The sequence below is a fragment of the Ursus maritimus genome, unplaced genomic scaffold (assembly GCF_017311325.1).
Source record: "Ursus maritimus isolate PB19 unplaced genomic scaffold, ASM1731132v1 scaffold_3, whole genome shotgun sequence".
Lineage (NCBI taxonomy): Eukaryota > Metazoa > Chordata > Mammalia > Carnivora > Ursidae > Ursus > Ursus maritimus.
This window is the reverse complement of record NW_024425563.1, coordinates 47,675,203-47,691,744: the sequence shown is the minus strand read 5'-3', so window position 1 is coordinate 47,691,744 and position 16,542 is coordinate 47,675,203. Positions and strand designations below refer to the sequence as shown.

The 16,542-nt window shown below is 52.5% G+C and overlaps 1 protein-coding gene across 1 annotated transcript; it reads right to left on the bottom strand.

Annotated features, from left to right (window-relative positions):
* Positions 1–6,977: 6,977 nt before the first annotated feature.
* On the bottom strand, positions 6,978–10,973 carry HOXA13 (homeobox A13). The gene is made up of 2 exons (XM_040644154.1): positions 9,988–10,973; positions 6,978–9,254 (listed from the first exon to the last, which is right to left on the bottom strand). The coding sequence occupies exons 1-2, from the start codon at positions 10,910–10,912 to the stop codon at positions 9,010–9,012; spliced, it is 1,170 nt and encodes a 389-aa protein (XP_040500088.1). The 5' UTR covers positions 10,913–10,973; the 3' UTR covers positions 6,978–9,009.
* Between the last annotated feature and the right edge of the window lie 5,569 nt (positions 10,974–16,542).

Here is a 16,542-nt window from a genome sequence, read left to right as displayed (position 1 = left end):
CTGCCGCCTCCACTTCTTTTTGCAGCCGAAGGATGCCTGCTGGCAGTGCCCAGGCTGGGTAGCCTTGGTGCAGTCAGTGCGCACCAGGGCAACGTGAGGCTTTTTCACCAGGGGTTGTCATGCTGGGGGCGTTTCCAGCGCAGTCACTTGAGGGGCGCGAGCTGAAAGGACTGTCACTTGATAGGCAGCTTAACACCTGCTCACTCCAAGGGAGAACAGAGCAGTGGCCAGGGAGCAACTCCAGACTCTGGGGTTCCCAACCCCAAGTGGCACTGCGGCTGGGCTGCCCTCCTTTCTCCTTGGTGCCAGCTCGGGCCCTGGGACTGGCTCGTTGACCCCCAAATCTGAGAATCTGAAGTCCCTAATGCCTGCACGTGCAGCCCTTGACTGCTCTGTCTGTAGTCGATCCTGTGAGTGCCAATACCAGGCTGCCTGCTCACCACATTCCCTCCTCAGCTGATCCTGTCTCCCTGCAGCTCCTGCTTGCCTGTCTTCCGGTCCTCTTTCCAGCAGAGTCTCCCCTTCTGCGGCCTTGCCTTTTCTGATGCCCCTCCTAGGCGGAGCAAGAGCCGAGGTGCCACTGGAGGGCACCCAGTACTCAAGCACAGAGAAATGGGCTGTTAGTTTCCTGACTACTCCCCCCCACCCCAGTTTAGGCCTCCACCAGGGATCTGAACTAGATCTCTTACCTCGTTCTTCTGAACAGTCCATTCCAAGGCTCTACCGTGTCCTTTTCTCTCTCTGCCTCTTTCACCAATATTCCCTTCTTCTCTTCCTGGGACCTAACTGCTGGAAGGCAGCCAGTCTGGGAGGGGTCAGGCCCACTGGACAAACCAAAACTTACTTGCAAAGATCTATAGTCATTTATCTCTGGATCAGGGCACCAATTTTTTTTTTTTTTTGCCTTTTCTTGTTGGACTGAGCCCCTAGCTACCTCTGTCCCTAAATGTCACATCTATTTCTAGAAAGCACCACAGAAGACTATTTCAACCCCAGTGACCATACTGCACACAGGTGCAAAAGGGAACTGGTGGCCCAGAGTAAAAACAGCAACTGAGTCTTTCGTAGGGTTGGAGGCCAGGCTTTTATTTGGGGGCTGTCTCCTTCTAAGTGGGAGGTGTCTGGAAGTGCATCTGTCCTCCATGGTGATTCTGGGTAATGAGTTGTTTGCGAAAGCCCCAGACATCTCCCAGTATTCGTTCTCAGGAAGCAGTCTATCGGGCAGATCATGGTCAATCTATCACATTTCTAGGCGCTGTCCAGAGGCGGCACTGAGGCTACAGTGAAATATTAGGAGATCCTGTCTTCACTACTAAGTGGAGGCAGGGGTTAACTTATTTTCCCCTTGGCTTGGTGAGGCACCCTCCTGTTCACAGGCTCCTCTACCCTTCCCTATAGTGCAGGAACAGGTAAAGCCTTGAACTTGACCTTATGGTTGGTTCTCATCTGACTCACAGATTCAATCCTCCAAGGCCCCTAAACATCTGAAGAAGTCCACATCCTTCCCCTGGCCACCGAAGTGTGGGGCATAGGGCTCAGCTGAGGGTTTCAGACACCCAAGTGATCTGGTTATATTTCATTTAGTGGGTCCCAAACTGATGGGAGAGAGTTACTTCCTTTGAGAGGAACTATTTTTATTTTTATTGTTGTAGATTCATTTTTAAAAAATCCCCCCCCCCTTTATCAAATGGGAACAAATAGAGTAGGGAAAACTTCGACAGACAAAGCCCTGGCTCTCAGCGTCTCCTTTCCATTCTCCCTGAAACTTCGGCCCAGACGGGTTTCTCCAGCCAAGGGTATGCAATAAAGAGGACAAAAGAGGGCGGCCCAACCAGAAGGCCAGCCCTGGCCCTCAGCTGTGGCTCACAGGAAGCCTCCATGTCCTAAGCTGCCTCCTAGGGCAGTTCCCCAGGCTCCTCCGTTTCTACTTGGGGGGCAGCAATCCATGGTTCACATTCCAGACTTGAAAAGAGCGAGCCCATGCCCAGTCCAGCCCTGCCCTTAGAAGTCTCCCCTACGTGCCTTTCCAGGCAGTTCTGTGATGGTACCTATCCATGGACAATTCCTCCAGCTAGTGTCCCCTCAAGACCCTGCTCCACCCGTGCAGTTCTAGGGATAAGGCCCAGCTTTTCTGTCTTCTGTGAAAAAAAGATGAAATCCTTTGCAGGGCCTCTCTGATTCACCTGGGGCAAAAAGCTCAGGGCAGACGCCGCTTAAGCTATTTGTTTAGCATTGGGCCCAACGTGTGACCTGCTGCAGGCAGGCTGTGGGCGGAGGGCAGGGCTCCCTCCTGGCCAGAGCACAATGAGTGGGTTTGGGGGGGGCCCCCGGAGTCAGGGATTTTTACCTTTGGCAGAGTGCACCTCACTTCTTGGCCCAGATTTTAGGCAGGAGAAGAAGAGCATCAAAGCGCACAAAGCATCAGCTTGCACTTGAAGGAGCAGACCTGGACTCAAGGACCTTAAGAGAGGTTCCCAGCAGGGTCCTTGCTCCCCTATCCTATTCCTGGCCCTGCGGGTCCCTTGTTTCTGCCGGAGCCCAGAACTCGGATCCAGCCACGTCCGCCTTCCTGAGCTTGCAGGCGCTGCCTCTCGCCCGGACTAGGCCTCGGCGGGCTCCGAAGTCTTCTGGACCCGCTCTTCCAGGACTCGACGGGACATAGCCTGGGACAACCCTGGCTGCGGGAACTCCTTTCCAGTCGGGCTGGAAGCCAGGAAAAGACCCCTGCCTCCAGTCCGAGAGCCCGGGCTATCAGAACCTCCTTGCAGCCGGCCACGTGTGGGTCCTGCGCCTTCCTGCGTCCGCCGCGGCCCTGACCGTGGAGGCGGCCATGGTGCCGAGGACTTGACCTTTGCTGCGCGAGGGGAGGGCGCTCTCTGAGCTGCCGGGAGGGGGATTCTGCTGTCTCCAGCTTCTCCCACCCAATAGCAGCCCGGACAACCCACGCAAGCTGCGCCGCTCACCCCCAGACCCCCCTCCATTTTGTGCAGTATCTGCAGACCCGCAGCCCAAACAAAGCCCCCAGCAGTGCGCTCACCACCTCCTTTGCGAGCTCTGGTCCCCAACTCCCCTCGACTAAGAGGCTCAGAGCTAAAGCCAAGCGGTCCAAGGCCGTCCCCAGCGCCCCCTTCTCCCGTTTGACTCCAGCCGCCTTTGGCCAATGTCAGGGTATCACTTTGGGTGTCAGCCGGGCCGCTGCCGGTGCCAGCGTCCCGGAGCGGGGTCCGGGCTCCGGGCTGCGGGCGGCGCTGGGCCTCTGGCCGGGCCGAGCCGCAGAGGCGCGGGGCGCAGCGAGGCCCGAGGCTGCTTCCCGGCCCAGGCCCAGGCGGAGACCCGGGGCTGCCCGGAGCGCCCGGATTCGGGTCCACCCCGCGGTCCTGCGTGCCCAGCTCGCTCTCCGCTCCCTCGGATGTCACCCCACCCCTCGGCCCGGGGCTCAGAAAGCGGAAGTATTTGGTAGAGAAAAACACGGTTTCTTTTCAGCCCGTCTCAGGACCCCTTTTAGAGAAAATGCTCCTGTCAAGTTTTATTTCCCGTGCAAACCACCTTCCATGCTGCCAAGAATTAAGACCGGGAGAGATTAAACACCCGATTATTCTCTTGGGGAGGGCGGGGCGGGGCGGAGAAGCGGGCACCCGCACAGAACATTCGTTTCAATCGGCTTGTCCTCATCAAACAACGCCTAGACAGGCCCGCGAAGGCCCGCTCCCGGGCGCCCGTGACGTCAGCCTGCAGCTGCGGGGCGAGTCCCCGGCGCGGGTGCCCGGCCGGGCCCTCCAGAGTCCGCCTGGCGCGGGCCTGGGATGCCGCGCCTTGACCTCGGCCGGACGCCCGCTGCCCTGCTCCTTCCACACACGAGCCTTCCGAGCAAGGCCGGCTCTGGAAGGCTTTGAGCCTCCATTTTGAGCGGAGGCTTCATTTAGGAGCCTGGAGGCTTTGGAGCCTCGCCTCTGCCCCGGGGCGCGACTTCGGGCGGCGCTCCGAGTCCGCGGCCGCGCGCGTCCTGGGGTCCACGGCCCCGCACTCGGGGCGAGCCCCGCGCCGCGCCCTGCCGCCCGCCAAGGTTCCAGCGTCGCCGAGAGGCCGTTGTAAACGCTTTCTGCCCGCTGGATCCAGCCTTCAGCGGCGCGACGGAGCCGGGAACAAATGAAATGAACTGTGACAAGGCCTTAGCTGCTTTCGTGGAGGGATTTTCCTGCGCCCGCGTCTCTTTTCTTCCCTTTAAAATCAAATTAAAAATAGCAAACACCTCGCAGGCATTCGGCGGCGCTAGGTAGAGGCGCGAGGGTTGAAGCAGCCGATCAGAAAGTGGGTGTTTTCATAAAGAATGAGGCCGGCTGTTATCTACCCGGCGGCCTAGCAGTTGAAAACTTAATTATTGTGTGCGGGTCCTAAAACCTGGGCATAAATCTCCCCAGACCGCTTGGATAACGCTACATCATTGCTTATGAAAAATGGGATGGGAGCTACTCGCTGCACATTTCTCTGATTCTCCAGGTCTTGGGCTGCTGACACGCATTCGATCAACTTTAAAGGAATGCGCATAAATCAGGAAGCCCCTAGCGTCTCTCCCGTAGAGGTCCGCAAATCCGGAAGGGCGCCTCTGAACCCACCAGGTCTGGGGCTTAGCAGTCCGGGACAGCCTTCGTCTCCGCTTCGAAACTCCGGAATTCGTAGAGAGGAAGCGAGACGCCGCATCTTCACCGAACCCTCCACACACACGCAGCAGGGTGTAATCTGCACACATATTATACGGTGAAATCTGTGTCATTAACTACCCGCACACACACGTATCACCCTCAGCTGAATTTCACTGCCTCGTGAATTTTTAAGAAAACACTTCAATTCGGTTGAGTTTTTTTAAAAAAAGAATAATTTTCTTTCCCCCTTTCTTTAAAAATTGCTTATCTTTTTTTTTAAAAAAACAGTTTAAACGGATGGCTTCAGTTCTGCATCAGGGATAAATAGTTAAATGCAAAGTGACATTTTACAGTCATCCACTTCAAATACCTTAATAAATTTGACAGAATTAAGAGCATACGGGAAAAGAGTTTTTTTTTAAGTCCCACATTTACAATTTTTTAAAAGGTAGGCCATTACAGGATTAAAAATCTTTGCAAATTTAATAGATGAAAACGGTGTCTAGCTGTTTCCATATTTACAATGTCTCGTTCAGAAAAGGTTTCCCTTTTAGGAAAAAAAAATGTGAATCAGCTATTCAACAACACTCCTGCTGTCTGGTGTTATTATTCTTAGGTGGTGGCTGGAGTCCTCCTGATTGTCTTTTTTTCTAAAGGTTTAGGCTAATTGCTACTTGGGCATTAGGGAGCCATCATAATCCAAGCTTACTTCAGGTTATCTGGTAGATCCATGGGAATTTTAAATAAGAGAGGAGTTAGGTAAGACCGACATTATCAAAGACCATTTTAGAACAGGGGAAAACAAAAACAAAAACAAAACCCAGATATATCTTCTGTCATTCGTTTCAAAAACCGAAGGGAGAAAAAAAAAGAAAACTACTACTTTACCCAGAGTTCCTGCGATGGGTTGTGGAAGGGGCGGTATTCCGGCTGCAGAGCTGCTGTTGGCCTCCTTCCTAGGCCTGAGGCTCAGAATATTTCTTACATCTAAAGAAAAATATCCCCCGTCAACAGAAGAGTCCCCTTTGGAGCTGTTCCGTAAACACACAGTATGATCCAGCTTTGAGGGGATTTTCCACCACTTTAAACATTTGGGGAGAAAGTTGTTACTTTGGCTCGATGGCAGCTCATTTAGAAAGGGAGTGCTGGGGCGCACGGTGTGGGGGGCTTGATCTGAAGCATCGTTTTCATTTGTTTCCACAAGTGGAGTGAAAATCCACTTTCAGGACAGCAAAATTGGATTGCACTTCACAAGACCATTCCATATGTATGTTTTCAAGACCACGCTGTTTCTGAGACAGCTTTAGAGATTCTAGAATTCTCCACTTATAAAGAAGCTCTAAGTCTTCAGGTTGGGGAGGTTTCCGTCAGCCAGGTTCCTAACCAACCAATATTTTTTCCATAAAATGATAAGTATGGTTTTTTGATTCACAATTACTTTCCTCTAACATAAAGATAAAATTAATGTCATCTCAAAATTCCACATCCTAAGGCTCCTGGTTCCACCAACATATATATATAATATATATTATATATATATAATATATATATACACATAGGTATATATATGCATAGCATGGATTTGACAAAAACACATTACCCTATGTGTATATTAAATATAAAACATACATATGTATTATTTATGACTCTAAACACAGCACCTGATGTGTTGTTGGGGGTCAGTAAGTAGTAGATATAATATTTATTATAGTTTTGATGGTGATGGTTAATATTAAATGTATCTATTTCTTCCACAAATCAAATGGCAGCTTCACACGCTCCGGGATAAGATTGCACATGCCACCCAGGAGCAGCGCTCCGCTCTGAGCTATCCGGGATAACTCCTTCTGCATCCACACTATGGTCATTTTGTAGACACGAGCTCTTTAAGCTCCCCATACTGACCTCTGAAGAGGTGAGCTTCTTTGACTTTCTGAAATGTAACTCTAGAATACTAGAGTCAGCAAGGCATCTGAAGCGTTTTATTTGCCGTATAGACTCCCCTACAGCTCTAATTAGGACGGTAGACCACCTTGGAGGGTGAGGGCCAGCAAAGAATGGTTATTTAAGAACACCTTTTAGACTGTAACAAACACGTACAGCTTTAAAGCAGATCTGCAGAAATCTGATGCGGAACAAGGGCTGTGAAGACAAATCAAACTTGGCCATTAAAGGAAAGGAGCAAAACTTCATCATGTAAAGTACATTTTGTACCTCAACTCTAGAAATCGCCTTAAATTACAACATGTTGGATCATCAGTAATTAGTGATACTCTTCTCTGTACAGATTCTACCAATATATACACAAGCACACACGAGCACCGATATGCAAACGCATACATGTATACACATATATATAATATATATTCACATATATACAGGCACATGTATAACTTACATATATTCAAATTTGTTCCATCTGGAGCCAAAGAAATGAGTACTAAATCTCTAAAACAAGGAGTCAAGGAGGTAAGACCTTTTGATTCCCTTGAAGCTGAAGAATTACAGGGAAGCTTGTCAACGCGAGGTGGCGCCCTTGATCTACTAATCCAGCCGAGGCCAATTCATGAGCTGTCAAAAGTCAAGGTCACAAATTGTCTTTTTTCGTCAAGGTCAAGGTTTAAGGCCTTTCCTAGTCCTGTCATTTCAACAAATATCAAAACCTGCCCTTTCAGACACACGCAGACCCAACAGCAGATTTTAAAATACTGCAGCCCGGGCATCACTGATACTAAACAACTGGTTTTCATTTTCCACAGTGAGCCAGGGAATTTATACTATCTCTTCCTCCTTTCTTCTTTCTCCTTTTTCAGAATGCTTAACACTTCAACTCTCCTGAAGCACTTATCCACATTTTTAGGATTTTTGTTATGAGGGATTTCTCCTTTTGCTTAAAAAATCTGTCGTGAAAAAAAAAAAAAGGCTGAATAATAATAGAAAAGAATGGTCCTTGGTTTGTATAGGACAAACCCGCTCCTTTTCTTTCTGTGCAGTGCACATTTAGCTTGGAAAATAATGAGTATTTTCTTCAGATTTTAATGGCAGTGACTATTTTATTGCCATAATTAATACTTCTATATCACTATCTACAAATCTAAGGTTTTTAATTATTATTTTTAGTAGAAATGTTTGAAAATCAGGTGCACAAATACATTTTCACAGTGTGCTGAATGTCTTTATTTACAAGATAGCATTTTATAGTGAATGTGAACACAATGAATGTGCTGGTTGAAATAACTGCTTGATAAAAATGTGCTGTAAAGATGAAACCCTAAACTTCCTAATGCAGTCTTATAACACAATAAACAAGGAAAAAAAACACTAATCCCTTAATAGATCAAAATATAGAATGTAAACATCTAAATGTTTCTGGGGGAATGGATTTCCGTTCTGAGTTTTCCAAAAAACAAAAAAGCAAAATTACTCTCCAGCAAAATGTTTAGTAAATATTTGGAAATACCAATTGAAATGAAACATGAATTCTCTTCAAACCGGAGTTCACCAGGTCGGGATGGACCTCTCAGGAGATCTGATAAAGTGAATTCTATGAAACATCTGATGCTTTAAATATTTTTTTAAGTTATTAAATTCTTTGGAAAGTAAATTATATCAAGCAGAAAATATAATCCAAATGCCACAAAATATGCTGGTTATGAGCAATTTAAAATTATTGTCAGAAGGACATTCCCACCCTGGGGTCTCCTTGTAGCCTCAAAGGCTCAGCTGGTTGTATTGACTACCAAGACCAATGATCCTCGGAAAAGCTTTCTCTCCCTTTCTTCATTGTAAATAGCCCACGATCATTATTTCAGTACCTTCTTCTCTCTCCCCCTCTAAATCTATACATAAGATGTTTGCAGAATATACAACAATGGTAGGAATTTCACTAAGATATACCTGAGCAGTCACTTAACATGCAGAGGGGATGGCAATGGCGACCCAAGGACAAACAGATGTTTACAACAGCCTCTTGCTTTTGTAACCAACTTTTGGATCATTACCATATAACACAGTATCCTGAAATATTATGGTCACATAAATACTTACAAGATTTCAGTAAATGCGCAACTTATCTGAAATTGCATATTTGGGGGTTGACGTTTGACTCTAGAGTTTGTCATTTAACGGTCTGGTGGGGTTGGCGGGAGAACTGGAAGTCTTTACCTTTTCTTAGAGTAAAGTTCTAAAAGAGTTGTAGATTCCACCAAGGAGAAAGAGATCCCCCTTAGGAAAGCAAAATGCCAGTGTCTTTCTCTTTCTCTTTCCCATTCTTCAATTATTATTATTAAGCATTATGTTCATTATCTGGGCAAAGCAACCAGTTCTGAAGCATTTCTCCAGGTTGCCCTCTCGCTCCACTTTTAATCCATTAACTAGTGGTCTTCAGTTTGTTGATGACTTTTTTCTCTTTGACCCTCCTGTTCTGGAACCAAATTGTAACCTGCCGCTCAGAGAGATTTGTCGTGGCTGATATCCGCCTCCGTTTGTCCTTGGTAATGAATTTGTTCGTAGCATATTCCCGTTCGAGTTCTTTTAATTGCACCTTGGTGTAAGGGACGCGCTTCTTTCTCCCCCGCCTGTAGGAGCTGGCGTCTGAGGGATGAGAGACCACGTCTGGAAGATAGGGAAGAAGGGAAGTTACACAGGGATCACACCCAGGCCAGGACACAGGCGACAGCTCGATCTGAGCCACCCGCCTTGCAGCGCCCAGCTGCCCTTTGCCATGCATTGCACAATCCAGCCTTCCACTACAGTCTGGAGGGTCGGTGGGAAGGGTGGTTAGTTCTGCATTGAAATGAAATCGCCTAAGGCTCCAATGACCACCCCAACCAGGCCATCCTGTCTGCACAGCGCTGGCTTCCCTTGAACGCCTGGCCCGGCGGCCCACACCTTAGCGCCAGGCTCAGGGGACAACACTTCCATGCCTGACTCCTCTCTGTATACCCCAAGCCCCAACACTTGATGCTTCCACACTGAAGCCATTTTTTTTTTTTTTTTTTTTTTGAGAGAACGAATAAGGGCAATTTGGGAAACCGTTTCCAGGTCAATTTTCCATCCTTAAGTCGATGTCAAGGGTTGGGGAGGGCGGGGCACAGAGGGAGAAGGGAGCCAGCCAGGGTCCCCACAAGCTTCTCCCCAGCCATCCCTCACCCAGGGAGAGCCAGGAGCCAGGCCAACTCAAGGGCAGTGCGGACCGCGCCAGCCAGCCGGGGTCGGGCGCCTAGGGGTGCAGCGCCCCCAGGACAGGACAGGGGAGAGCAGAGGGGCAGAGGGTGACCCGGGAGCGAGCGGCAGAGAAGCTGGAGCAGAGCCGGAGGACCCGGGTTGAGAAGGGGGCGCCATTTACCGGGCAGAGTGGACTTCCAGAGGTGGGGAGGCTGCGCCTGCTCTTTGGGGCAGTACATTTGGCCGTTCCAGCCGTTGGGCAGCGCCCAGGGCTGGTAGCTTTCCATGGGAAGACCCAGGGGCTCGTGGCGCGACTCGCCCGGGCCCCCGAGGCCGGGCACCACCGGCATATCCAGGTAGCCAGGCACGGGCTGATGGTGGTGGTAAGGCCCGGGCGCGTAGCCCTGGTGGTAGAAGGCGAACTCCTTAGCGCGGGAGCTGAACTCCTCGGCCGCCGGGCCGGCGGTATCCATGTACTTGTCCGCGAAGGCGGCGGCAGCCGCGGCGGCCGAGGCGGGCTGCGCGCACGACTTGATGGCGTTGGGGTGCGGGCCCATGCGGGCGCACGGGTAGTAGCCGCTGCCGAAATAGCCGTAGGGCAGCGCCGCGGGCCCCGACGAGCTCTGCGCCGCCGCCGAGCAGGGACTGCACTGCTTGGCGGCCTCGGCGCCCGCCGGGCCCGCCGGGCCGGGCCCTCCCGAGGACGACGCAGCCGCTGCCGCTGCAGCAGCAGCCGCTGCGGCGGCGGCGGCGGCGGCGGCCGACGGGGGCGCCTCCCCGGGCGAGCTGTTGTAGGCGGCCGCGGCGCCGGGCGCCAGGGGCGCCGGATGTGCCATCAAGTTGCGGCACTGGTTGGCTGCGGCCGCCGCAGCCGCTGCGGCCGCCGCCGCCACCGAGAAGTTGCCCCCCGCGGCCGCGGCCGCCGGGTGGGGGAAGCCCCCGCCCCCGGCCCCGGCCGCCGCCGCCGCTGCCGCCGCTGCCGCCGCCGCCGCCGCCCCTTCCATGTTCTTGTTGAGTTCGTCGGCCACCAAGCCACCGCCGTTGTCGTAGAGAAACATGACGGTGGGCTCGATCCAGCGGGGGTGGAGGAGCACGGAGGCTGTCATAGCCCGAGCCGCATGGAGAAGACCCCAGTGGCGCTGTTTTAAAAAGCCCCCAAGAAGTGAAGAGCGCGCGGCGCGGGGCCGGGGCCCGAGCGAGGGGGGCGGATCGCGCCCCGCGGGGTCGCGCCAGGCGGCCGCCCATTGGCCCTCCCCCCGCTCCGCCCACGGCGTATGCAAAGCGGGCGGCTCCAACCCCGGCTCTGCGCTGTGCACCCGCGGTCCCCGCCGCCGCCCGCGCGGTCCCCAGCGCCAGCGCCAGCGCCCGCCGCGGGGCCGCGAACCATTCACCCAGGGGAGAGGCGGGGGACGCGGACGAGTGGGGGCGGAGGACTAGGCGGGTGGGGTAGGCAAAGAAGGGCGGCCTCCTCGCAGCTCTCCTTCCCTTCCTCTGTCCCAGTGGGGCCCAGAGCAGAGTTAGGCGGGGAGGGGACGGAGGAGCGCTGTTGCGTTGAGACCTGAAGCAGTGGGAGTAGGTCAGGTAAATCTGCGGGCGGTTGGAGAAAACAGGGCGTAGTCCAGGCTGGGTGTTTCTTGGGGCCTTTGAAGCTGTTTTCTTTCCAGGTATCCGCGAGTCTTTCTGCAGGGGGACCCTGGCGTGGACACTAGCGCTTTCGGCTTCGAGAGCGTCAAGATTTGGCTCCTTCCAGGGGAAGCCTGGAGGGGCATTTACGGATGCGCCTGGCTCAGGGTTCCTGGGACGTTCCACTGGGAAACTTGGACTGTATTTAGGAGCTCTCTCCACTTTTCCTGTCTACAGTGTTGGCGGGCAATTTCAAACACTTGCACTTAGGCCCATAGGGTGTCAGAACGACCCCCTCACACCTACACTGACACACGCACACACATTCAAGTGTACTCTGATCACCCACACTTAGTGAGTGTTCCACACTCTGCCCCAATAACAACCATTCCTCCTCCAGAGACTTTGGAGCGATCTGTGAGCAGTGTTCTCCGATGCTTCTCCATCTCCAGCCAGGCTGTCCAGTCCTGGAAGTTTAAAAGGAACAGCCCCGGGTGCTGGTTGGGACTTGAGCTACCTTTCTGGGGCCTAATGAGGCTTCATAGATCTTGGGCAGGAGCTCATTCTTCAGGCACCTGGACACTCCCCCATTTCACTCCATTTTGGGACAGGAGAAGGGGGCTCGATGGGACCACTTCATGACTTCCCCCCCCAAGTAGGATTGGGGAGAGCATTGTGTGCAGCCTGCAGAGGGTGCCCGGTCCTCCTCTGTCCAAGAACCAGCCTGAGAAGCCTTTCTTTTGTATCTGGGAAATGCAGACCCTTTCCTGAGAATAGGGTGGGGTGTTGGTGCTGGAAGAGCCGAGCAGCCACCATGTTTTGGTGTGGGATTCTGGGGGTCCTGTTGCTTTGGGGTTACATATTACCATATTACCATTTCCGTCTGTGGAGGCTGTGAGCTGGTCAGATGCCCAGAAGGGGAACATGACGTTCAAAGTGAAAGTGAGTGTATTCTCCAGGAACATCAGGTTTGGGGAGAGCGCTGGATTCCCTTTCATCCCAGGTGAATTGATGAGCATCCAAGCGTGGACCTGCCTTGCCGTCCTGGCTTGCAGACTCAGCCAGAAGCTCAGAGCATTGCAAATATCCCCAGCCCCTATTGCCTGCCCCATCTGCCCTCCAAGGCTCCTGGTTTTCCTGCAGAGTCCAGACCAATGAGGCTGGGCTCCAGCTTTTATCTGCCTTGATCCCTGGGTTAGCCGGGACCAATGTAAGTGTTGCCCAATAAAACCTTCTATGACACCCCTTTCCCAACATACATATACACAGTGTACCCTTCCCCTCCTGCCTTTTTAGTAGCTCTGGGTAAATATTGATCTGTTTACCTCCTCCCTGAATGGCCATTTGCACACTAAGGAATTAGCCTCTGTAGGGACTTGATTTTTGTGTTACTTTCCGGCCCCCGTTAGCCCCCCTTCCTTCCTCCAAGTGGCATTGTAAAACTCACGGTGACAAAGAGACAGGATAGGGTTCGAGGCCCCAGTTCCTGAGGACTTGAGGGCTGTTTTACATACGGGTCAGACACGGCTAGAGGCCAAGGTCAAGTTGAAAGTTGCCGTCTAGCCAGTGTGAGAACTGCCATGCAAGCCTGGAGATTCAGGCAGCTGCCGCAAGGCCCACTGCTCACCTCCCTTCTCTCACTCTTGACTCCTTTTTCTTTTGGAATTACTCTTTCTTGTTCTGTTTGGTTACCCAGCTTTTTTTTTTTTTTTTCCCTGCCTTCGTGGAGATTTTGGGGCGGTGTTTACAGACTCTTCTTCTCTGCCTCCACCCTGCTCTCTTGGCCGGGGCTTCGAGCCTCTTCTGTTTTCCAGCCAGACCCAGAAAAACGAAAACACAGCACAGGGAGCCCCCACCAGCCGGCGCCTGTGCCAGCTCACCTCTGGCCATGGTGCAGCTGCTGGTGCACACAGCGGCCAAGGCCAGCTCCACATTCCTCCCTCCCTCTCCCCACTTCACCGGAGTCGGAGCCCTGCATGCAGAGGAAGGGCCCCAGCTCCACGGACTGCCAAAGTCGACTGGGTCCCTCCTCACCAAAAATGGTGAGACAAGATTTCATCTTGTCTGCTGAGAAGCCACAAGCAGGTTTGTCTGGGAGGGACGGCGCTGGGGGAAGACTTTGGGTTGCATCTTGAATTAGGTTTTGCTCCCAAAACCTGGCGGCTCCTGAATTATTTATTGAGCTTTGTGATGGATCTTTAGTGATCAAGTAATTTGGATATTTTCTTAGTTCCCCATATCTTTCTATCAACTTAAAACAGTCTCAAGACATCGTTACTTAGAGGGAGGCAGCCTGCTTGTTCCCTTTTTTGTCCTGGATCTCGATATATATATATGAAATGATTTTTTTGCCAGGCAAGTCACTGGCGTCCTGGTTGGTGTGCCTTCACTGTTTTTAAATCTGCAGGTCCTGTTAGATATTGAGTTATAGCCACCAACCAGTGGGGATAGTTTCTAGAATTTGAATGAGCTCTGTGAATAATTTTGGGTCTCAGTTTCTAGACTCTCTACTCACGTTGAAGGAAGAAAATCTCTCCCCCTTCTTGTCCTTTGCCCAGGGACATAAGAGATTCATTAATGGTTCCTAATACTATTTCTTAGCCTCTTAGCCCTCCAGGCAGCCACCAAACTGGTTTTCTGAAAGAAGAAATGTTGGAGGGCAGTGAAGAACTGGCGTATGCCCTAGGAAGCAAGCACAGACTCTCCCAATGCTCTTCCTCTTTTCCTAAAGGCAGATCAAGACGCATTTGCTTGCACTGCTAGTTGGATCCGACCCTCTGAGCCATCTCTCGGCTTTTTTGTCTGTCAGGCTCAGGGATTCCTACAGGATTGCAGGGAAGCGCCATCAACCTGGATCCTGGAGATGGTAGTTTTATCCTCAGACCCTTTGAGGGCTAGGCTGGGGAAGTCAGGGTACCCACTGGGATCTGCGGGCAGCAGTGGCCCTTGAGCAAGAGGGTGGCAGGGGTAGAGGTGGGCTCTGTCTGCGGCTCCCTGATTTCTTCCGGAGGAGCCCTGAGTGGGCAGCGTGGGCAAGATCAGAGGGCGGCAGCTTAGTGGCTTGGCCTTTGTTCCAGGAGCTGCCAGACCCTTTCTCTTGCCAGATCCTTGGCAGGCATGGTTTCTTACCGCCTCGTGCAGGCCAGGGTGCCCTGCAGGGCTTTGGCTGCCCTGGAACCTCCCGCTGAAGAAAGAAACGTTGGCTATGTTTTTTTTTTTTTTTTTGGGGGGGGGGTATTTGCTGCCAGCCTGGGTCATGAGGCCCTGAGCTTTCAGGGTTGGAAGAGAAAAGGACAAAAGGAAACCAGGTTTTAATCGAGTTTGATTTTCACTAGCAAATGAAATTTACCTGCTCTCACTTTAACTTGGAGGAGGCTGTCAGCACTACTCCCTGGCACTGTTTCTCTGCATCCATCCAGCATTAGGATAAACATTCCTCCCTTGGTTTTAAAGACACTTTGTATTTCAGGATATTCATGTGTTTCTAATGTATCCAAGCAGCTTTACGAGCTGCATTTGCAGAACATCTTAACCCTCTCTCTCCCACTACAGTAGGGGTGGGGGGCACGGAGATAATGGCAAAGGAAGAAAGATCCGAAGGGGGGGAAATGGCTGAGGAGCTAAGGCTGGCTAAGAGAGAAAGAGAAAGAGAAAAGGAAAAACACCCAAACCAAATTGCATCTCAGAATCTGTGGTTGACCAGACCCTTCAGGAAAGAGACAAGTGGGACTGCGCTGTTCATGGTGGGCTTTGAGGCTTCCCCACCCGCCTCCCCACCAGGGCAGAAGCTTAAGGAGGAAGGGTGGGTTCTGTAGAAACTTAGCTGGCCAGTAGGCAGAGAAAAGGAGCATCCTGAATCACTTGTTCAAGCTTTCACTCTAGATTTTTGTGCATTGGAAGCATTAAATGAGGCAGCAAAAGACCTAACACTGTAGGGATAGTTCTGGACTGTGGGAAGTCACCTGGTACTGTGATGACCAGATGCTAACAGGGTGAGAACTGGAGGAAGTGCAAGGTCCAGAAAAACCCACGTAGACTCCACCTTGCCTTTAAGATCTCCTCACCCCATGAACTTGGAGGAAGGCGAGTTTTTGGAGTAGCAGCTCTCCTCCTGCCTCAGGTGGGTTCCTTCCAGTCCCAGGCCTTCAAAGCCACCAGGGCACAGCGCTTGGCAAAAGCGGAAGCCCAGGAAGGACCTCAGTTCTAGCACTGCCTTGCAATGTTTCCTCCAGAAAGTCCCTGAGCAGGGAAAGCCTCCTTCCTCCTTTAGAACAACCAGTCCCAGGTCCCAGCCTCTCTGGAGGAGCAATTCCCTCTGCACTGTGCCAGTCATCGGAGCCCCACTGTTGGCGCAAACTTGGAGCGAAGGGAGCGTTGCTGCCTCTGAGACCGGCCTCCCTCGGGCTCAGCGAGGCCTGGGTGATTCCGCCAGTGGTGGTGGTGATGGTGAGGGGAACGCCACCGGTCGCGACCGTGCCAACGCTCTGCTCTTGACTGGATCTGGAAACTCAGCATTCGCTTAGAAGAGGCAGCACGTTAGAAGCTGAGAGAACTCAGAGAATCTCTCAGCCGGAAGGAGGAAACGCCTCCTCGCAGTCCGCAGCTGGCGGCGGAGGTACGGGCCCGCTGGACGGTAGGGCCCATGTCCCCCAGGGAGTGAGCTCCCCGTCACTCGGCCGGCGCGCTGGGAGAGCGCAGGACGGCCCGAGGAATTCCGGGCGGCGCTGACGTGAAGAGGGCGAGAGGTCTGTGGCCCCGAGGCTGTCTGCCCCTGCCACCGCCCGAAAGGAGTGCCACCCGCGGGCCTCCACCCCCATCGGAGCTCGATGCTCACGCCCGCAACAAAACAGGAAACCAGCGCCGGGCTGCGGATTCATTATGTCAACAAACGCACTGAAGACATTCGAGCGTTCGAAGGAAACAGGGGTTTGGGACGTACGCCTGGCCCCGCGGAGCCCCGGCTTTCTCGCGGAGAAACCGGCGCAGGCAGTCAGGCGGCCACGCGGCCTGGGCCCGCGGGAGTCCGTCGCTGCTCTGAACCCTAAAGCCTCCTACGTCCCCGACCCGGGTTGCGAATTCTTAACGCACAGAGCAAGCGAGGGGAGGAAACTCA

What these genes read in the sequence shown, in the direction of transcription:
- HOXA13 (XM_040644154.1), bottom strand. Translation starts at nt 10,912, where the DNA reads ATGACAGCCTCCGTGCTCCTCCACCCCCGCTGGATCGAGCCCACCGTC. An exon ending in CTGGAAGTCCACTCTGCCCG is followed by an intron (nt 9,255 to 9,987) that starts GTAAATGGCGCC and finishes CCTATCTTCCAG; the next exon opens with ACGTGGTCTCTCATCCCTCA.